This window comes from Helianthus annuus, chromosome 14 (assembly GCF_002127325.2).
Source record: "Helianthus annuus cultivar XRQ/B chromosome 14, HanXRQr2.0-SUNRISE, whole genome shotgun sequence".
NCBI classification, from domain to species: Eukaryota; Viridiplantae; Streptophyta; class Magnoliopsida; order Asterales; family Asteraceae; genus Helianthus; species Helianthus annuus.
In genome coordinates this window covers 172,911,855-172,934,131 of record NC_035446.2, presented here as the reverse complement: position 1 = coordinate 172,934,131, position 22,277 = coordinate 172,911,855, and the positions used below count along the sequence as shown (strand labels likewise).

Genomic DNA, 22,277 nt, shown 5'->3' with positions numbered 1-22,277 from the left:
AAGAATATGTCAAGCTAGCATAATGGCATATAGACAAATATAGTTACAAATCAAACAAAGGGCTTATGCGTATTTTGATCATAACGATTAGGTTTTAAATTAAGGCTATAGTATGATTAATGGGGGTCCTGAGTCGCATAATGATTCAACGGCTGTATTTTTCTGCTATAGTACTTGTTTAAGGCTAAAATGAGTGTTAACTCCTGATCAGGCTTATCTAATACTCATAGTAAATGATTACTCGGCTAAGTGGGAGAATGTAAGATTAAATATATTTATTTTATATTTAATCTAGTAGCCATTATAATCATTTACACTATATGGATCAAAATATATAACAATCCTATTAAATAATTAGTTGGTAATTGTTGATAGGCCTAATTACCCTTATTAACTAATTAGGGTTTCCTCTTGGGTGCTTATATAAGGAGACTTATGTGGAGGTTAAGGGGTTACTCAGTTACACAATCAGACACCCTATTAGCCATAACATCATAATGTTCGACCTCCCTCTCCTACAGCCGATACCCTTTTCGGTTTTCTTAACCACCATCATTAGATTGCACCCTAAGGAGGAACCAGACCAAAACTGACAACTATGTCAAACACTATTGCTGCATCTACATCTGGATTCTCTGCTGGCCTGTACTGATGCAATCAAAGGTATGTTTTCATGTTTTCCTTCATGTATAAACAGAACTGAACCAACAGGATTTAGGAACGTGGAGGCTTATACGTGCATCGTACGGATCAAAGTTGGATCGGCTTCTTTTTTTTTATATCATTGTAGGGTATGAGGCTTGTTGCACATTAAGTCGGACGTATAGGTAACAATTTTGAGGTTACTTTTCTTTTAAAATGAGTTGTCCGTTTTATATGATGTTTCTTTCTGGGAAAAAAACATCCATTTTTCTTATCTCCATTTCCTTCCAAGCTTTTATAATGTCATCTACTCTCTAATAATATTTTATATATTTGATCATCAACCTATTATAAACACTAAATACATTAGTTAGCTGGTGTGATTATAAATGAATGACCTCATAATTTGCATTAAAAATGGCTTTACGTCATAAGTGAAGTGAGTTTGTGAAACGTATGGATATTGAAGCATACATGAAGTTAGTACGTACTGTTAGTGTGCCTTCATGTTGACGCCACTCTTTAAAAGAAATGATGAAAAGTAAATATTCTTCTTGGCTTAACGTCCGCCGCTGGGCAACATAATATAATATTCTTGCTCGATCAATCTTATATATATTCTTCTTCAATCAATTCATGACCCCCCCTCCCCCCCTCTTAGGCCATGGGGTGTACCTTAACATCTAGGGTGTTAACGATGACATGACATGTTAAACGATATTGCAAACCACTCCCTTCTTGTGTTAAGGGGTGTTAAAGGAATTATATGTTAACATGATGTTAAGAGATTGTCTGAATTTGTTTTCCTTTTTTACACCCAAACCATTAAAAGTTTTTTACACTCAAACCATTAAAAGAATAAAGTTAAGAGGATTAGACCATTTCCTTGATGTGAAGTAAAGTGAAATGGAGAAAAGTAAGTGATGTGACACCTAGATGATGTTAAAAAGAGTTAAAGTATACCCCAAGGCCGTATAAATGGAGTTGACAACCACTTAATAACCGTCTATTTAAAATAATGATAAACACGTGAATATATCAACAGCACATGTAGATAACGTACAAAATCTTATCTCACATGATTTACCTTTTTTTTGTTACGAATAATTTTCCGTCTGATAATGACAGACCTTTAACTTTATTTCTTTTTTCATTTTCTATATAATACGTTGTTATTTTATATCAAATAATAAAATGGTGAAAAGAAAAGTATTCATTTCCTAAGCTATAATTAATATTAATATTATGTAGATACCTTGAAGTAACCGTTGACATGTGATATTTGAATAGTTAAGGGTTTATATTATGCTTAAATCGATCATCATAAATTAATTTGTATCTTGTTTATGAGAACAGTAGTTGCTCCGAAAGTTAGGGCGGACGGAGTCATAGCGGGGAGGAGACTTGGGTTGCCACACAGGTAACGATTGCCACCCCTTCGGTGACATCTCTTCGGTGAATGGTGAGGGACTTGATCGTTGAGTATTCACCGAAGGTTTGAAGAGGAGAGAGGTGAGAGGGTGAGGGAATTAATGGTGAGTCCCAACCCTTTCCAACCAATCACAAATTTACCTTATTTTTTTCTGTAAAAAATTGTTTATAATTCTCCGTGTATTTGACCATTGCCAGTGATTGAGTGCAAAATGAGGATTGGAGTGGAGACTTGACATGGTATGGTATTATTGGCTAGAAAATAACTCAAACACCCTAAGGCCACTGGGGGCGGTCATATAATACGCGTGATACAATAAAATAACGCGTGTAACAATGCATTTTCCCACCGCCACCATTAGTTCAACGCGTTATATAATAACGAAAACCCGATTTCGTTATTTTTTTGTCACGGAGTGATGGTTTTTTTTTTAGGGTAATTGTTGGTTGGGGGGAAATTGTTGGGTGTGGTGGTAAGTGATGACCACCGCCACTAAAAAAGGTTGTGAGTGATGGAAAAATGGTTCCTGACATGGCGGAACATGATTGGATATTGTGAGTGATGGAATTCTATCACTAGTGACCACCCCCACCCCCTAATAGTGATTGATTATTCCCTCCACCCTTAGGGGGGAGGGGGTGGTCATCACTTGCAAAAATTTCATCACTCACAACATCCAATCAAGTTCCGCCATGTTATCAACCATTTTTCCATCACTCACAACCTTTTTAGTGGCAATAAACCCTCACACCCAACAATAAACCCTCACACCTCCTCACATCCATTTATCACTCACAAGCCATAACGCGTGAAATGCATCACAGAAAATTTCCATCACGTTGAATTTGATGGTGGCGGTGATATCTTTGTTTGTTCCACGCATGGAACTTGTTCCATCACGGACAAAATGTTGTCCACGCCAGTCCCCTTAGTTGATATGAGACGAATGTTTGTATAGAATTTAAGGGGTAATAAATAATTAAAAAGTCTCAGACTAAAGAAAAAAGAATTAACCTAATAATATATTAATAATCTGTCTGTCGACATAGTATGTGGGAGTTATAAACAAGTAGGGTTGTAAACGAATCAAACTTTCGGCGAATAGTTCGTGAACCATTCGGTAGGAAGTTCGTTTGTGTTCGTCCGTTTATTAAACAAACGAACACGAACAAGAAATTTCGTTCGTTTAGTTAAATGAACAAACATGAACAAAGGTCGTGTTCGTTCATTTATGTTCGTGAACGTTCGGTAACGTGTTCGTTTGTGTTGATAGTTCATTAGTGTTTTGTTTTTATATATCTTTTAAATATTAAAAGATCCTGACAAATAAAATATTTAATAAATGTTAGTGTCTTGTATGATCTATTCATGAACGCGTGTTTGTGTTTATTTATTTCCATTTGTATTCATCAACGTTCGTTTTCGTTCGTTGTCTAACATTAACAAACAAACACAAACGAACACGAACAACTTTATTTCCTTAACAAACGAAAACGAACATAAAATCTCGTTCGGTAAGTGTTCGTAAACCGTTCGTGAACACATATATTCTTTAACAAACGAACACGAACAAGGTCTTGTTCGTGTTCGTTCCGTTCGTTTGCAGCCCTATAAACAAGTACTGAATCTTGAAGTCCGGAGGTAGGTACTCAACTCAACCCAAAACTAACTATCCAGCCGGCAGCTTGAACTAAAATGAAAGTTGTTTTCTTAGAAGAGCTAGAGATGGAATGGATCGATTTCAGAAAGTAGGTAGGTGTAGATTGAAAAGGGAGCAGATCGATCATCAAGTAGGATACATAGGATGGGGTGCATATGCTCCACTAGTGTTAGCTGGCCGCATACGCTGGATCCGACTCTTCTTGCTGAACAAACCCCATGTGAGTACCATTTACTTTTCATGAATCTTCCTCCAAATAGCTAGCTAGGGAAATTGACCATTAAGGATGATGATATATCGATCTCTGTACGTACGTAGCAGTCACGGTAAGGGAAGTGGAGGCCTTGTATGAGCTTTTTAGCAAGTTGAGCAGGAACAAGGATGGTCTCATTCACAAGGTACCACTCCTGCCTGCCATCTTTCTAAATTCATCAACCACGTACTCACTTTGTTATACAATTTGGTTGGAATCATCACACATGCATATATTATAAAGGAAGACCTTCAGCTTGCTCTCTTCAACAACAGAAACAAACAAAATTTCTTTGCAGATAGGGTAAGCTAGCTAGCTAGTCGTAATTACATTTACATATCTTCTTAACATAGGAGTATATAATTTCACTATCTTTTGTAGATATTCCACGTCTTTGATTTAAAACGCGACGGAGTCATCGAGTTTGAAGAGTTTGTTCGATCTTTAGGTGTTTTTCACCCCAACGCACTTGTAGATGATAAAATCACCTGTAAGTTAATTAGCTTCTTCCTTCCATCTATATATATATATGCTTTCTGATCCACGCCCTTGGATATATATATATTTTAAAGTGAAATTTCACGTTTTCCTTTTCCCAAACCCAGCCTCTTTCTGATGGATTTCCTTGTTCTTATTCTAGTCACTTTTTTGACAGTTACGTTCAGGCTTTATGATCTCAGACATACTGGTTTCATTGAAAGAGAAGGGGCAAGTACTATTATTATTATTTTCATATTCCTTTTAATTAAGATGCTGCATGCTGCATTTATTTATTGTTGTGTTTGTACAAACAGTTAAAAGAAATGGTGATTGCAGTGTTACACGAGTCTGAATTGGTTCTCTCGGAAGATATGATCGAAGTTATTGTGAACACAACATTTAACGACACGGATACCAAGGGGGATGGAATAATAGATGAAGAGGAGTGGAAGCATTTCGTACAAAAGAATCCTTCCCTAATAAAGAATATGACCCTTCCATACTTGACGTACTTTTCATCTTAATTAATTTCATTTGTCTGATAAATAAAACATCCATCTTAGACACACAACACCTTAAACATTCATATCAAACTTTCTCTTAACACATTAACACTTATATATACTCATATTGTCTAATTAATGTTTGGGACAGGGATATGACGTTGAGGTTCCCAAGTTTCGCTCATGAGGATTAAGAGATGCAAAGGATTTTCCGTACTTCAATAAATTAAAACGGAAAAACAAGAAACTCTTCTACTTATGTTGTGTTTTTAACGATATTCACACATCCCGGCCTATTAAAAAGAACAAACTCATATCTCAAACGAGGGTTGTGCCCTGGGCCTTATTAGTATAGCACTAGCCCATAAATGGACATCTAGCAAAAATTGTATAATAATTCTATATATATTCTCAATCAATACTAATTTAAGTTATATTCTCAATGCACAGTAATGTTATCACCCTGAGATCTATAAAAATACGTTTTAAAATACTTAGATTTGCTATTTAAAAAGGGTAGCGGCGTAGCTTGTTCCCGTTTACCTTATATTTCAATGTAATTTTCATTTGAAGAGTTGATAAAATATATCATAACTTTTAGAAGATAAAAACATTTTCATGATTGGCTTGCCCCTTTCCAAGCTTTTACCGGTTAGTTTGTTGATGTACTTGCTCCATTCAAAAACATATATGCTTTTGTAGTCAGCTCCGCTTCGAAGAAAACGTTTGACCGCCCCAACTGAAAAATCAATATCTTTGTCGCCCACCCAAGATCACTTGTCCCTTTTATCCGATAAAACCATGTTAGACAGGATATCAGAACAGCAGATTAACTCCTCTAATTCGACTGCAAAAACCGGCTCACCACTCCATTGCCAACCACCCGAAAAATGCTCCTTTGTCCGCCACCTTACACGTTTTATCTTGCTCCAACCTGAATAAATGAGGGAATTTGTCCTTCAACGGGTCGTTACATACCCACGGATCGAGCCAAAAATGAATATCCCACCCATCCCCAACTTCCCCTTTTATCAACTGCTCTAATTTTGTACCGGCCACCTTGACTTTGTCAATCGAAAACACAATGTTTTTCCATGTTCCAGTTAAGTTTTTGTTGATTGGAAGACAGGACTTATTATGAATGGCTCTTTAGGCTTATTGGTCAACTTGGTATCATCTGATTTGCCACTTTTAAAATTGTTTTTTTTTTTTTTTTAATTTTCGTTATAACAACTAGATGATAACCCACACTACGTTGCGGCTATTACATTCTAGTAGACGATGTAGTCTTAAAACAAGAAAAAAGTGTTAACAAAACATAATAACATTGGTGACTATCTATGTTGTCAATAACGTTATTGACTTTTGACAACATAGTTTTTTTTTTGAAAGGTCAAACTTTATTAAAACCAACCAGCCGGCCTAACACCAAAAGACACGCAAGGCCGCCACCCAAACGAACACTACATCATGTACAAAGGATATTTACACCACTCGTCCCAAACCAAATTACCATGAGTGGATCTATTTTTAAACCAAAAAAAACTAAGAGATTTAACCTCCCTAAAGATGTCATCTTCGTTACCGCTACCATTTTCGAAGATCTGTAAGTTTCTCGCTCTCCATATGCACCAACACGTCGTAATGACCAAGCCTTTAACAATCTCTTTAGACTCCTTGTTCCCAACCCAGCTTTTATGCAACTCCAAAATATCATAAATAGAAAAGGCGAAGAAAGGCTGCATCTTAACCCATTCGCTGAACATACTCCAAACACGGTGAACCAAGAGGCGTGCCGTGAATAGATGGTCCACATATTCCATGGCATCATTGCAAAATACGCACAATCCCGAACCCACCGAAATATTTCTTTTGATTAACGCACTCTTAGTCGGGAGACGGTCCATAGCCGCTCTCCAAACTAGAATGTTACACTTAGCCGGAACCCACCTACACCTTCTGACCGAAAAGGAGCATACTGGCAGCTCCGGATCAATCGAAAAAGCTTTGAACGATTGAGTCGAAAAAATACCTGAAGCGCTGGGAGTCCATCTCCATTTATCTTTTGAACCCGACGATTTCAAACCAGCCAACAGCCCCAAACAACCATGCAATTCCGCAACCTCCACTGAAGAAACCGGTTGTCTGGACCAATCCCACTCCATCAAATTCGACTCACCCGGTTCAGGAATCTGATCTTTAACTCAGCAGCTTTTTTTTATTTTCGAGGGCAAACAAAGAAGGCCATAGATCCATTAGTGGTCCGTCCCCAACCCAATGATCGATCCAGAACCGTATACTACTCCCATCTCCCACACTACCTTTGAAATAATAGTGGATCCTTTTCCCCCTTAAATGAATTTTAGACACCAAAGAAACAATATTTTTCCACACCCCCGACATTGCCCGGTTAGAAGGCAAAACTGACCAATTTCTGGACCTCCCATGGCACGCCAAGACAACTCTTCTCCATAGACTTTGTTCCTCCACTTTGAACCTCCAAACCCATTTAGTGAGAAGGGCTTCGTTCGTCGTTTTGAGATTGCATAAACCTAAACCGCCAAATCTTTTGGGGAGCGTAACTTTATCCCAAGCCACCCAATGCATTTTTTTAACCTCTTCCGTGCCACCCCATAGAAAATTACTCATAAGAGCCTCCAATTTTTGCGCAACTTTAATCGGCATCTTAAAAATAGAAAGATAATAGACGGGGAGACTTTGAGAACCGCTTTGATCAAAACAACCCGACCTCCGATAGATAACAAGTGAGCTTTCCAAGAAGAGAGGCGATTCCTAAAAATCTCAACAATCGGATCCCAGTTAGAGATTTTATTCATATTTGCCCCAAGCGGAATACCAAGATACCTAAACGGAAAACTCCCTTTTTTACACCCTACCAATTCCGCCCAGTTATCCACCTCATTCTCATCCACCCCAACTCCAAATAAGTTAGATTTATGGATATTGATTTTCAAACCCGAACACGCATGGAACACCCGCAAAATTCTCGCTATCGATAAGAAATTCTCCTTATCCCACTCCCTAAGGATTAACGCATCGTCGGCATAAAAAAGGTGTGACACCATCGGACCCCCATTAGGAAGCTTCACCCCATTAAATCTCCCCACATCGCAAGCTTTAACCACTAAACACGACAGAGCTTCAATAACAATAAGGAAAATGAAAGGGGACAACGGGTCACCTTGACGAAGGCCTTTCTGACATGAAAACAAAGCCGTCGGCGAGCCATTGACCAAAACCGAAGAGCTGGCAGACTTTAAAACCCCTTTAACCCAGTTACACCACTTACAAGGGAAACCCATTTGATGCAAAATGTCTAAAATAAAATCCCAGTTGACGTTATCATACGCCTTTTCGAAGTCAATTTTGAAAATAAAAGCTCTTTTACCCGATTTTTTAAGCCAAGACCAAGTTTTGCTTAAAATCATTGGACGGTCGAGGATGTACCTGTCTTTCACGAACGCCGATTGGGACCCAGAAATAATATTGCCAATCACCTTTTTCAACCGGTTAGCCAAAATTTTGGAAATGACCTTACTGATAACCCCGATGAGGTTAATAGGGCGATAATCCCTTAATCCAATCGGGTCCTTTGATTTCGGAATAAGAGTGATGAAAGACGTTGCACAGCCGTGATTGATTTGCCCAGAGTCATAAAACTGATCCAAAACCTCCTTGAAATCCCCCTCAAAAAAACTCCAAAAATGTTTCACAAACTTAAAATTAAAACCGTCAGGGCCCGGGGCCTTATCCGGCCCATATTCAAAAACTGTTTCCTTAATCTCCTTGGCCGAAAACGGATCTGATAAGAAAGTAGCGTCTTCCTCCGCCAATCTCTTAACCCCTGGACAGCAAAGCCTAGGCCTATTTCGAACTTTTTCCGCAAAAAAAACTCATAGTTGACTATTAATAAAACTCATTATGAATAACTTGGCATCTTCTGATTTGTCATGTTTTTTTAAGGGGTAAATTACACTTTTCGTGCTTTATGTTTGTATCGAATTTTAATGAATGACCTTTAACTTTAATAATTACAGTCACAATCCTTTATTTGGAAAACTTGTTACATCTTTCATCCTTTAGCACTAACAAAGTTAAAATTTTAAGTTAATTCAAAACATGTGCCCTTGTACATTAGGGTAGATTGGTAATTTCCCTCTTTGTCTTCAACCAACCTCCACCACCACCATTATATCCACCACCACCGTAATCAGAAAACACCACTTCTCCCTCTTTATAATCCCAAGTTATCCTCTAGATTTGTGCCTCCATTATACTGCTGTCGCCATGGATATTTGCTGGCCATTTTCTTAGAGCTAAAATGGAGCAAGGTACACAATATCCAGGCCATGGGGTACAATTCTTTATATGCCTTATAATTTGGAAAGTTAATCATTTTCTAGAGTTGAAGTTTTTTATCATTGGATATTTTGTTGGGGATAAAGATCAGACTACATAAATCTGTCACAAACAAAAAAAAAAGGTAAGTTCACTCACATAAGAGAATCGTGTCCAAAAGATAGAATCTTTTATCAACATGATCGATGAGCTCAAACAATTAAGAAAAATAAACCATAAAAATTGAACCGGGCGGGGGGCCGAGGAGGGGGGGGGAAGCTAGAACTTCAAATACTTCAATTTATTTACAAATTTCAAGTCAAAATCCACCATCAACTTCATCCGCACCACCCCAGAGCCTCTTTATCTCAACCCCCACCACCATCACTTCATCCGGCGAATTCACGACAACCACCGTTGTCAAAAACAAAAATAAACTACAATTAAGATGAGACAACACAAACTTCGCTTTTGCAGATCTGGGTTCTCGACATCCCGTCCCCCTCTGATGGTGGTGCACCAGGATGTAGAGAGATAAAGACGAGGAGATGAAATGAGTTTGGGTTTTATCTGGTGTTCCGTCTGAAGCTTCTAGGTGGCAGCATATTGTTACCATTTGTGTAGGTGAAAGAGAGGGGCAAATGCGTTGTTGCAGCTGGTTGTGATGGTGGTGGCGGTGGTTGTAGCTATGGTGGTGGCCGGTGACAGGAGTGGTGGTGAGGAGGAGCTTAGGTTGCACGGTTTTAGAGAGAGAGTTGATTGTTTTAGAGAGAGAATGCTGGTGAGGAGTGGTGTTTGACTGTTTGGTTTATCAATATAATATATTTTCTTTTTTTCCTTTTTTATAAATATATTTTTAAGTAAATCGGTAAAATTACAAAACTACCCTCATGTGAACAGACTTAACTGAAAATTTATATCCACCACCACCGTAATCAGAAAACACCACTTCTCCCTCTTTATAATCCCAAGTTATCCTCTAGATCTGTGCCTCCATTATACTGCTGTCGCCATGGATATTTGCTGGCCATTTTCTTAGAGCTAAAATGGAGCAAGGTACACAATATCCAGGCCATGGGGTACAATTCTTTATATGCCTTATAATTTGGAAAGTTAATCATTTTCTAGAGTTGAAGTTTTTTATCATTGGATATTTTGTTGGGGATAAAGATCAGACTACATAAATCTGTCACGAACAAAAAAAAAGGTAAGTTCACTCACATAAGAGAATCGTGTCCAAAAGATAGAATCTTTTATCAACATGATCGATGAGCTCAAACAATTAAGAAAAATAAACCATAAAAATTGAACCGGGCGGGGGCCCGAGGAGGGGGGGGGGAAGCTAGAACTTCAAATACTTCAATCTATTTACAAATTTCAAGTCAAAATCCACCATCAACTTCATCCGCACCACCCCAGAGCCTCTTTATCTCAACCCCCACCACCATCACTTCATCCGGCGAATTCACGATAACCACCGTTGTAAAAAACAAAAATAAACTACATTTAAGATGAGGCAACACAAACTTCGCTTTTGCAGATCTGGGTTCTCGACATCCCGTCCCCCTCTGATGGTGGTGCACCAGGATGTAGAGAGATAAAGACGAGGAGATGAAATGAGTTTGGGTTTTATCTGGTGTTCCGTCTGAAGCTTCCAGGTGGCAGCATATTGTTACCATTTGTGTAGGTGAAAGAGAGGGGCAAATGCGTTGTTGCAGCTGGTTGTGATGGTGGTGGCGGTGGTTGTAGCTATGGTGGTGGCCGGTGACAGGAGCGGTGGTGAGGAGGAGCTTAGGTTGCACAGTTTTAGAGAGAGAGTTGATTGTTTTAGATAGAGAATGCTGGTGAGGAGTGGTGTTTGACTGTTTGGTTTATCAATATAATATATTTTCTTTTTTTCTTTTTTTCCTTTTTTATAAATATATTTTTAAGTAAATCGGTAAAATTACAAAACTACCCTCATGTGAACAGACTTAACTGAAATTTTTAACTTGGTTAGTGTTAAAGGACGTAGGATGTATTGAGTTTTCCAAATAAAGGATTGTGACCGTAATTATTGAAGTTAAAGGCTATCTATTGCAATTCGGTACAAATATAAAGGACGAAAAATGTAAACTTGATAAATAATAAACATTACACTTTTTTAAGTCTTCATTATATATTACACACTAGGTTAGAACCTCGTGTATTACACGGGATTGAAAAAATGTAATTTTATATACTAAATAAAAAAAATATATTTTTAAAAAGCTCTTTATTACATGTGTTGAGTAATATAATTTTATATATTAAATAATAAAAAAATTTATATCTTGGTTTGAATAAATGTAATTTTATATACCAAATAATAAAAAAATATGTTTTAAAAAAAAACCTTGTGTATTCACGGGTGGAAGAAATGTAAATTTAAATACTAAATAATAAAAAAGTTATGTTTTAAAAAAACTCCATGTATTGTACGGGTTGAATAAATCTAATTTTATATCGCAAACAATAAAAAAAGTTATATCTTTAAAAGCCCTATGTATTTTTAAATTAGGTTAATACTATTTTAAATTTTTGGTTTGATTAATAAGTTATTTAATATAATTCCTCATAGTTAACAATAATAACATGAACAATAAATAATATGCATGTTTATCTACTTTTAAGTATCTATATTACACGGGTTGAATAAATGTAATATTGTTTACCAAATAAATGTAATAAAATTGTATTGTACGGGTTGAATAAATGTAATTTTCGTTACTAAATAATAAAAAATATATATCCTTATAAAACCCCGTGTATTGTACGAATTGAATAAATCTAATTTTATATATCAAATAATAAAAAGTTATATCTTAAAAAACCTCATCTATTACACAGGTCGAATAAATGTAATTTTGTATAGTAAATAATAAAAAAAGGTATATCTATAAAAAACCATGTGTATTACACGGATTTAATAAATCTAATTTTATATACCAATAATAAAAAAGTCATATCTTTCAATATACTAATGGATAATACTCGATACGCGATAGATATTGTGTTTGTGAAGATGGTTCTTGAAAAGAAGATATGTTATTCAAGAAGCAAATCAACATCTATTTGAGTGATAAAATGTTGGTACCAATTCTGATAAATTGATTTATAAATGTTTACAATGAATGATAGGTGTTACACATTAATTTTTTATTATATAGTATTTATGCTGATATAAATAGATTATTATATTGTAGTAAAATTTGTTAACAAAGTCTCAAAAAATTTAACCCTTTATTTAAAACTTGTAAATGTAACGAAGTCTCAATAAATTTAACCATTTATTTAAAACATGTATATGTAGAAATGATAAATAATATTAGTTAATTTTATTTTAAGTTTCGTAAAATCTATTTGATACCAAACTAAACAAAACGTTCAAATACATAGTTAATATCAAGAGTAAATTACGATTTTGGCCCTTGTGGTGATATCACTTTGACCCTTTTAGCCAAAAAATGAATCTTTTAACATCTGAGCCCACAACGTCTTTTTTTCTAACCCTTTTGGCCCCTACCAAAAGGGTTAGAAAAAAAGACGTTGGGGTCCAAAAGGGTTAGAAAAAAAGACACTGAGGGCTCATATGTTAAAAAATTTCTTTTTGGGCTAAAAGGGTAAAAGTGATATAACCACATGGGCCAAAATCGTAATTTACTCTAATATCAAATTAGATAACTAACTTTGAATTTGAAGTAAAAAGATAAATATAAAAGTAATAATTAAACCAAATAATATTTAGTAGGAGGATTATCTATAATTAATTAGAAGAGATTAAACTAAAATTATAATTATCTATAAGACATGGCTTAATATGGTGACAAGTGTCCTCAAAGTGGTTTCTTTTATTATATGTATAAATTACACATTACACAATAGTTTATAAACTTGATAAATAATAATGTACAACTAACAAACTATAAGTTTTAAAAGCATGTATATTTTTATAGTTTTATATTTTTGAATAATTACCATATTACGCTTTCAACATTGATAACAAAGGTTTTTTTTTTTTTTTTTTTAATTTTGAATCTAATCTAACTACTGTAATAAAAGAAACCAACTTTTATACACGTGTCATTCAATGAAGGTATAATCAAATTTATATTTATCTAAATAAATAAATAATAAATTAATATTAAATCTTATTATACTTTAATAAAATATTATCCTCAAATCTAAATTATTAATTTAATATATTTTTAAAACAAATACCTCTCTTATCTACTTATCTTATATTAAGTATATAAATAATAAATTAATATTAAATGTTATCCTAATTATTTAAAAACATAACTTTTTTTATTATTTGGTATACAAAATTATGTTTATTTAACTCGAGTAAAACACGAGGTTTTTAAGAATATTTTTTTTTTATTATTTGATAGATTTTTCCACCCGGCTATACACGGGTTTTTTTTAAGGATACGACGTTTTTATTATTTAATATACAAAATTACATATATTTGAGATATAATTTTTTTTTATTATTTGGTAGATTTTTCAACCCGACTATACACGGGTTTTTTAAAGATACGACGTTTTTAGTATTTAAAATACAAAAATACATCTATTTAATCTGTGCAATACACATGATTTTTAAAGATATAACTCTTTTTATATCTATTCAACGCGTGTAATATACGGGGTTTTTAAGGATGTATTTTTTATTATTTGGTAGATTTATTCAACCCGATTACACACGGGTTTTTTTAAAGATACAACGGTTTTAGTATTTAGTATACAAAATTACATTTATTTAATTTGTGTAATACACATGGTTTTTAAAGATATAACTTTTTTTTATTATTTGATATATAAATTTACATTTATTTAACCCGTACAATATACAAGGTTCATAAAGATATAAGTTTTTATTATTTAATATATAAAATTACATTTATTCAACCCGTGTAATACACGGGGTTCTAACCTAGTAATTACTATATAACCAACTCAGATTTAGTTAAACTTATTATTTATTTCGCCCATTATTTTTGTTAAAGTGGTTGGTATTTGTCTATTTTTATATACGTTGAGGGCATGTTTGGCTAAGCTTATTTTACTTAAAAATGACTTTTTTTGTGAAAAGAACTTATTGACTTATAACTTTTTGAAAAGAAGTTTTTAAAAAAGTGTTTGGATTAGCTTATGGGGTGAGAAAAGCCAATAAGTCAATAAGTTGTTTTCTAAAAAGTGTTTGGCTTAGGTTATTGATGTAAAATAAATAAAAGGGACATTCTTTCATAAGTCAATAATATAAGGAGTGTTAAATCAGGGGTAATCTAGTAATTTGATATTTGAAAAGTTATAAGCTCATCAAAAAGTCACAAGCCCCTAACTTCTCAAAAAGTCATTTTGAAAAGGACTTTTAGGTTTGCCAAACACTAAAACTCCTTTTTAGCTTTTTGATTAAGTCAATAAGTCATACGTTTGGTTGGAAAAGCTTAGCCAAACATGCCCTGAGTGCCTTAAACCGGATCGACTTCCAATCAATGTACGCGTTGCAATGCACAGGTTAGGTCTACTAGTTTTGTATAACATACATAAATAAGAGGGTGGGTGGTGGTGACGGTGTGTGGCGTCCGCACCGATGGTGGGTGGTGGTCGGTGACAGTAGGGACGCTGAAGGGTGAAAGAAGGAAAGAAATGAGAAAAAAAATTTGGGGCTCATGAAATGTATTTAAGGTATTTAAAGAGAATGAAAACTCGTGTAATATTTTTGCTTGGCGGGTTGGGTTGGGCCAGATACCGCCGGTGGATGCTCTTAGGAGACGAAATGTTAATATTCAAGATACGAGCTGTTGCGTTTGCAACGAGGGAGAGGAATGGTAAACCATTTGTTCACGGCATACCTTACCCCTAATGTTTTGTGGTAAAGTATTAGCAGATGGTGTTGGATTCCTCTAATTTTTGCCTTTTCTTTCCGAGACTTGCTGGAGGCGCATGATCATTCAAGCTTGAAGGACCCGAAAAAATCTATATTCCAAGGTATCATCATTATCGGTTGCTGGAGTCTTTGGAAGGCTAGAAACGAAGCTAAGTTCTCAGACAAAGTTGTCAGACTAGAAACCGTTATTAGCAAGGTGAAGACGGTCGAGTATCTTTGGGCTAGAAATAGATCTAACTTGGGAAAATTGGTGTAAATTTGTAATTATGCAGTGTGGTCGTTTGTGTTTGGCTGCTCGGTTTTCGGATTGGTTGTTTCTTAATGAAGTTCACGTTAAAAAAAACCTACGAAACACATTTTTCATTCGATTATAAGACCATGTGTAGTGGCGCATTATGATAATGCCCCTCCCTGGGGGTTATGTGACATCAAGCTCTCATTTTAAGACGAAGTCCCTCACTAGGCGTTTTCACAATCACGCCAACACCTATTTTCTGAAGATCACGCCCTAAAAGGCGGTGTACAGGGCATTATGAAGCGTTATCCTTGTCATGTATGCACAACTTCATGCCCAATCACATTAGGCCATTGGGTATGGTTTGGGTAGTCCCTTTGGGGACTATCCGCCACGTAGGCGCCATGTCACGTTCGATAAAGGACCATCCAAAGGGGACTATCCAAAGGTGTGAGGACTACCCAAAGTTAATAAAAAACTAATATATAATAAATAATTAAAAAAAACCTCTCTCTATCTCTATCTATGTGGTCCCCACTATCAGCCATCAGCCAATCACCACCACTTGTCGCTTCCGTCTTCCTTCCAACGCTGGGAACGGCGACGCCATCAGGGGACGGTGTGGAACGAGCTAGACGACCTGGGACGGGGGAGCCTACCCCCATACCGCATGGTCTTACCACTAAAGATGTCTGATGGTCTCATACATTCCACCAAACATTGTGTCTCGCAAACCCTATCTTGGGCTTGAAAAATAAAATGTAACCTTGGTGAATTGGGAAAGATGTTTGACTATAAAGTCAAAATAAGAATTCACCTCACCCTATTTGAACTTGTAATTGTCCATATTTCTGCAATCTGCCACCGTCGGAACTTTCGCCGATCATCTTTCCCGAGGTTTGATTCTGTTTCTATAATTTAATCAGACAGACAGACGTAGGGTTTTTAATCCGATTCGATTGAATTGCTTTCGTTTCGTTTCGTTATGATGAAGGAAACTCATTGCATCGTACTGGCTTCGCTTGGGATAATTAATGCTGTATGTGTAATGTAAATGGTGATTCTTCCTTCCCTTTTTCAATCTTAGATTTAAGTTTTTCCCCAAACAATAACAATTCTGTAGTCATAAAGAATTAGTTTCTTCTAATCTGTCTTATACTTGTTTGCCAAGTCAGTATCGTCGTCATTAAGTTTATATATTTTTTCTTTCAATTCAACAAGTAGAGATTAGTATACACACACTCACTGTATGTCTGTATCTTATCATGATGTATTTACAATTTGTTTCTAGTCATATCCATATTGACTTCTGGCTAATTGCTTCTGCAGAATCATATCCATAATTACATCCAGTTGAATTCTATCTAGCAGAATCAAGTTGTTTGTTGCTTAGGGCCATGTCTATACTGTCCTAAACAAACACGTCAATTGTGATTTCTTTCTGATGCAAACAAGTGAAAACAAGAAGCTAAAATACTCCGATTTGACTTCCAAGATGCCTCAACCAGATACTTCTCTTCCTAATAGTATTGATGATGGTTTTCCCGTTGAGAAGATAGTACAGTACCCGTTACCTGGTTACGCCGCTCCAACTTCAGTTAATTTTAGTCCCGATGATTATCTTATATCATACTTATTTAGTCCCGATCAAACACTCAACAGAAAAGTCTTCGTCTTTGATCTCACAACTTGTAAGCAACAACTGTTTTTTACCCCCCCTGATGGCGGGCTTGATGAAGAAAATTTATCAGAAGAAGACAAGTTTAGGAGAGAAAGATCAAGAGAGCGTGGTTTGGGAGTGACCCGCTATGAATGGGTGAATACAAGCTCCAAGAAGACCACAGTTATGGTGCCCTTGCCTGCCGGGGTTCGTATACTTGTTTGTTACATACCGACTAGTAAATTACGTGAAAGTTTTATTCATGTCTTTCCTTTGTTTTTTGCACAGATATATTTCATGGATCGTTCTTTACAACCACAGCTTAAGCTTCCTGGTGATTCCTCCCCAATTGTTGATCCTCATCTTTCACCAGATGGTACTATGCTTGCTTATGTAAGAAATCATGAACTAAATGCACTAGATCTGTTGTACAACAAGTCCAAACGATTGACTTCTGGTGCCAATGGGACCACCAAGGTTAGTTATACACATGACAGCATGAACACAGATGTGTTATTAGTATGATTCCATTTTAACAATGCCTTTGTACCATATCATGCGTTTTGTTTTTTCCCTTGTGATTAATGAGCAAGCGTGAAGTTAGCTGTTAGTGATGGTAATGAAGTTTTCGAGGGTGTCTAGATGTGTCTGGTGATTAGGAATATCCAAAATTTGACAATCAGCTGGTGTGATTAAAGTGGTGCTGAAGAAGGGGCTTGATTTCCTTTTGTTGTTTGAAGTTTTCGAGGGTGTCTAGATGTGTTTGGCAGAGTTTCATTAATGAAATTACAGATAACATAGTGGCATTTATAATTTACTCTACGCTTTGGTAATCTCTTTTGTTGCAGCTAGCCAGCTAGTATCAAACTAATTCTTAATGTTGATTATTTGACCCTACTGGTTGAAATCATTTTGTTGGATTTATCAGCGTATTCATTATGTAGTGTACTTACTCTTAGTCTCAGAGTTGAAATATAATAAGCTGTAAGAAGTAAGCACTAAGTTATGGTGTCAAAGAAAAGATTTTTATGCTAACAAATGCACCAACTTGTGCTTGCTAAGAATAATGACATGGGGTAAAATCTGTGTGCACAAGCAAATATTTTGAAGGAGATGTATGATTTGAAGTCGCTTAACATGGAGCCATGTATTTTTTACTGTTTTGAATAGCATATCCTAGGTAGACATGTCATTAACTTTTTGTTGTTTGTGACAGACGCATGCTGTTGCTGAGTACATAGCACAGGTGAGAGATTCTTGTTCCATTATATTTTGTTTTGGCACTTTATTGTGAACTTGAATCACGAGATACAGTGTAAAGAGTTCAATAGATTTAATGAAAGCAATCAATCAAACTGTCAGCTAGAAATGATAAGTGACATCTAATGTGTAAACTGTAGGAAGAAATGGAGCGAAAGAATGGTTACTGGTGGTCACCAGACAGTAAATACATAGCATTTACAGAGGTAGATTCATCAGAGATACCTATTTACAGAATCATACACCAGGGTAAAAGTACAGTTGGTTCAGAGGCTCAGGAAGAGCATGCTTACCCTTTTTCAGGGGCCACAAATGTCAAGGTTCGTCTCGGGGTTGTTCCCGTTATTGGGGGATCCGTGACTTGGATGGATCTTTGCTGCGGGTCAAACTCCGATGACGAATATTTGGTCAGAGTCAACTGGATTAATGGAAATACTCTTGTTGCACAAGTGTTGAACAGGTCTCATTCCAAACTGAAGCTGATTAAATTTGATATTAAAACAGGCCAAGGGAAATGTATCTTGGTTGAAGAAGACACCACATGGATCAATCTACATGATTGCTTCACACCTTTGGATAGAGGAAACAGTTTTCTTTGGGCTAGTGAAAAAACAGGATTTAGACATCTTTATCTGCATGACGAAAACGGGGTCTGCATGGGACCGATTACACAAGGTGATTGGATGGTAGAGCAGATTGTGGGGGTCAATGAAGCCTCAAATTGTATATATTTCACTGGAACTCTAGACGGGCCTCTCGAGTGTCATATGTATCGGGCAGAACTGTTCCCAGAGAATGAAATAGCAAGGCCGGTGAAGTTGACCCATGGTAAAGGAAAACATGCTGTGGTGCTTGATCATCAGATGCAGAAATTTGTAGACGTTCATGAATCTTTGGATTCACCTCCAAGAGTATCACTTTGTTCCTTGCATGATGGAAGCCTGATGATGCCTCTTTTTGAGCAACAAGCGTCTACAATTCCGAGAGTTCAGCAGCTGCAACTTGAGCCTCCAAAGATATTCCAAATTCAAGCAAAAGACGGTACCACTTTATACGGGGCTTTATATAAACCCGATGAAGAAAAGTTTGGACCTCCTCCCTACAAAACAATGATTTCTGTGTATGGTGGTCCTGGTGTACAGCTTGTGAGTGATTCATGGGCCAACACTGTTGATATGAGAGCTCAGTTTCTTAGAAGTAAAGGCATCCTAGTATGGAAGGTTAGCCCTCAACATTTAAATCTTATATGTTTTTTGATGTTGCATGAAACTAGGTTGGTTGGGCCTGTCTACATCTTTTGTCCTTTTTTCTAAAATTCATAGAATGATAAATAATACCTTTTAATACAATGATTTCTCCAAACCCTACTAATAGTTTGATATGAGTGGGATTTTACTAAGTACGTTCTGTTTGTTTTTTTAATAAAATGATTTAAGAGGATGTAAGCTATTTGATTACACTGTGGGTGACTATATATATCTTTTCCGGTGGATATATATATATAGGGGAGGGGGATTAGGTTCATTTGTGAACAACCCCCTTGATAGTGAACTGTGTGAACTGATCCTAGCCCTTGATTATCAATACACAAGTGTAAATCAATGGCCAGGATTTGATGATGATAAGATTTGATGATGTAAGTCAATGGCCAGGATTTGTTCACTCAGTTCACAAATACACTAGTGTTCACTCTAGAACCCCACCTAGGGTTATCTTGAGAACGCTAAATATTGCGAGAACCGTGAAAACGAACGAGAAAACCAATCAAAAATATTTTTTTTAAACAAACCTCATTATAATTAAAATACAACATTAAAAAAAGTTTACTCTTTAAATAATTCATCTCTCCTTTCAAAAACACTCTTAATAAGTTTTTTACACGTGTGTAAATTTTCTTTATTTATGAATACATGTAAATTTAAACTTGTAAATTTAATTTCTAATATTGTATATAAGTGTAAAAAGAAATATTGAATTTGAATTGCTTTTGACCAAGTTCTCGTGGTTTTTTCATTCGTTCTCACGGTTCTCGCAATATTTAGCGTTCTCATTTTAACCCTCCCCTATATATACATATGTATTTGCGTTTATACGAAACTAATAGGATGTCGGTATACGATCTTGATCAGATGGATAACAGGGGAAGTTCGCGACGAGGGCTAGCATTTGAGGGTGCAGTGAAGCACAACTTTGGGCGTTATGATGCTGAGGATCAGGTTGCTGGAGCGGAATGGCTGATGAAAGAAGGGCTGGCAAAAGCAGGTGATATTGGACTGTATGGCTGGAGCTATGGTGGATATCTGTCTGCCATCTCTCTATCAAGGTTTCCTGATGTTTTCAAGTGTGCTGTTTCTGGTGCACCTGTTACCTCTTGGGACGGCTACGATTCTTTTTACACAGAAAAGTACATGGGTATGCCTAATGAGAACAAAGTGGGTTATTCATATGGGTCGGTGATGAACCATGTGGATAGGCTCAAAGGGAAGCTTTTGCTGGTTCATGGGTTGATTGATGAGAATGTTCACTTCAGGCATACTGCTAGGCTCGTGAATGGATTGGTGGGAGCGCGAAAGCCTTATGAGTTGTTGATATTCCCTGATGCTCGACATATGCCTCGCCCTCTTAAGGACCGGCTTTACATGGAAGAAAGAATTTGGGATTTCATTCAAAGGACTTTATGAGTTGTTGGACTCTCAATACTACTAAATTTGCTACCCTTTTTTGTTTTTGTTTTTTATATATACCTGTTGACTGCCTGCCCCCTATACTGAAATAAAATAAATTAAAATATTTGCAGATGGATATCAAGTCGGTGTGTTTGCATTAGTAAATGTTGGTGGATTAGGATGCTGTTAAGTAGATTTGTGGATTGTTGTTTTAGTAAAAACATGGAAGTATGTTGTGATGATCAAAGTGCCAGCCATTTCAGTAATAATCAACTCATGATTTCTCAAATTAAATGCATGTATGTATGTATGTATACTTTTCCTTCATGTATTTATATATTCTACAAGACAAGAAATGATGTATGGATTGGATATTGTAATACAAGATGTGATAGTATGCTGATGGTGTTGTGATGTGTAAGGCAATTTGAAAATCCAGTCTGGGTTGGAAGATGCAAGTGGAGTGGAGTGGTGGGTCTGTTCCTGTCCTTCCTTCAACTTCCCCGAATCACTTGGTCCCATTATCCATTTATTGTCACAACCACTCTCTTGTTCCAACTTATTATTATACTGGAGGAGGAATCAATTTCTTTGTCTTAAAGCTTCAGAAAAAAAAGGCATTATAATTTATAATATTGGATTGGATTGGATTGCTAAGAGCTTTCCAAATCAATCCCCATTAGACGGATCATTTGTTAGCCATTTAAGATTGTTTATTCTTAAATATTTACATAATGAAGTTGAACAGCTTGCTTGTGTGAATTATACCATAACTCTTAAATAGCTAAACATAACAAAACAGGTTAAACATAACTCTTTAACAAAAGTGTAAGTACACAAATAAAGAGACATATGACCCGTAATTTAATATAGCCAACTGTGTTTAGACTTTTGACTACCAACGGGCTTATAGCCAGCCTAATGGTATCTAGTAATTGCGTGCTTCCCTTCTCACAATGATTAAAGGTTCTATCTTATGGTGGACGTTGATGCAGATTTAGGAGTAAGTTCAAAGACTTTGATTAAGCCATCCTAACAAATGTAGTAACAGGTGTCGGTTAAACTTTTAGGGAGTAGTTGAAAACGAAATACCACTACAATTTACAAATTCCTTTACATAAAAAGGTTACACTAAATATTTGCAAAATATATATAATAAGAAAAAGAAAAGAAAACTGTTGCGGGTGAAATAAAACACAATGCCGGACCTAAA

The 22,277-nt window shown here is 36.0% G+C and overlaps 3 protein-coding genes across 8 annotated transcripts; 2 read left to right on the top strand and 1 right to left on the bottom strand.

Annotated features, from left to right (window-relative positions):
• The first annotated feature begins 3,730 nt into the window (after nucleotides 1-3,730).
• LOC110933024 (calcineurin B-like protein 4) lies at nucleotides 3,731-5,374 on the top strand. The gene is made up of 6 exons (XM_035983606.1): nucleotides 3,731-3,954; nucleotides 4,056-4,132; nucleotides 4,231-4,290; nucleotides 4,369-4,477; nucleotides 4,643-4,975; nucleotides 5,122-5,374. The coding sequence occupies exons 1-5, from the start codon at nucleotides 3,879-3,881 to the stop codon at nucleotides 4,783-4,785; spliced, it is 465 nt and encodes a 154-aa protein (XP_035839499.1). The 5' UTR covers nucleotides 3,731-3,878; the 3' UTR covers nucleotides 4,786-4,975; nucleotides 5,122-5,374.
• A 1,059-nt stretch (nucleotides 5,375-6,433) lies between these two features.
• LOC110933025 lies at nucleotides 6,434-7,135 on the bottom strand. Its single transcript, XM_022176268.1, has one exon. The coding sequence runs from the start codon at nucleotides 7,133-7,135 to the stop codon at nucleotides 6,434-6,436; it is 702 nt and encodes a 233-aa protein (XP_022031960.1).
• A 9,053-nt stretch (nucleotides 7,136-16,188) lies between these two features.
• On the top strand, nucleotides 16,189-21,206 carry LOC110935910 (dipeptidyl aminopeptidase 4). Of its 6 annotated transcripts, none has more exons than XM_022178262.2 (7): nucleotides 16,189-16,375; nucleotides 16,473-16,517; nucleotides 16,808-17,345; nucleotides 17,427-17,615; nucleotides 18,355-18,384; nucleotides 18,539-19,618; nucleotides 20,528-21,206. In XM_022178262.2, exons 3-7 carry the CDS (start codon nucleotides 16,923-16,925, stop codon nucleotides 21,077-21,079), a joined length of 2,274 nt encoding a protein of 757 aa, XP_022033954.1. In that variant the 5' UTR covers nucleotides 16,189-16,375; nucleotides 16,473-16,517; nucleotides 16,808-16,922; the 3' UTR covers nucleotides 21,080-21,206. The 6 variants fall into 6 exon arrangements, with proteins under 6 accessions (XP_022033954.1, XP_022033953.1, XP_022033951.1 ...); XM_022178261.2 differs by having other exon boundaries at nucleotides 16,203-16,375; nucleotides 16,473-16,528; XM_022178259.2 differs by having other exon boundaries at nucleotides 16,203-16,375; nucleotides 16,473-16,535.
• The last annotated feature ends 1,071 nt before the right edge of the window (nucleotides 21,207-22,277 follow it).

Coding starts and splice junctions, on each gene's coding strand:
- LOC110933024 (XM_035983606.1), top strand. CDS start 3,879: ATGGGGTGCATATGCTCCACTAGTGTTAGCTGGCCGCATACGCTGGAT. Junction 4,133..4,230: donor AGGATGGTCTCATTCACAAG/GTACCACTCCTG, acceptor TATATTATAAAG/GAAGACCTTCAGCTTGCTCT. Junction 4,291..4,368: donor AAAATTTCTTTGCAGATAGG/GTAAGCTAGCTA, acceptor TATCTTTTGTAG/ATATTCCACGTCTTTGATTT.
- LOC110933025 (XM_022176268.1), bottom strand. CDS start 7,135: ATGGAGTGGGATTGGTCCAGACAACCGGTTTCTTCAGTGGAGGTTGCG.
- LOC110935910 (XM_022178262.2), top strand. CDS start 16,923: ATGCAAACAAGTGAAAACAAGAAGCTAAAATACTCCGATTTGACTTCC. Junction 17,616..18,354: donor GTGCCAATGGGACCACCAAG/GTTAGTTATACA, acceptor TGTTTGTGACAG/ACGCATGCTGTTGCTGAGTA. Junction 19,619..20,527: donor AAGGCATCCTAGTATGGAAG/GTTAGCCCTCAA, acceptor GATCTTGATCAG/ATGGATAACAGGGGAAGTTC.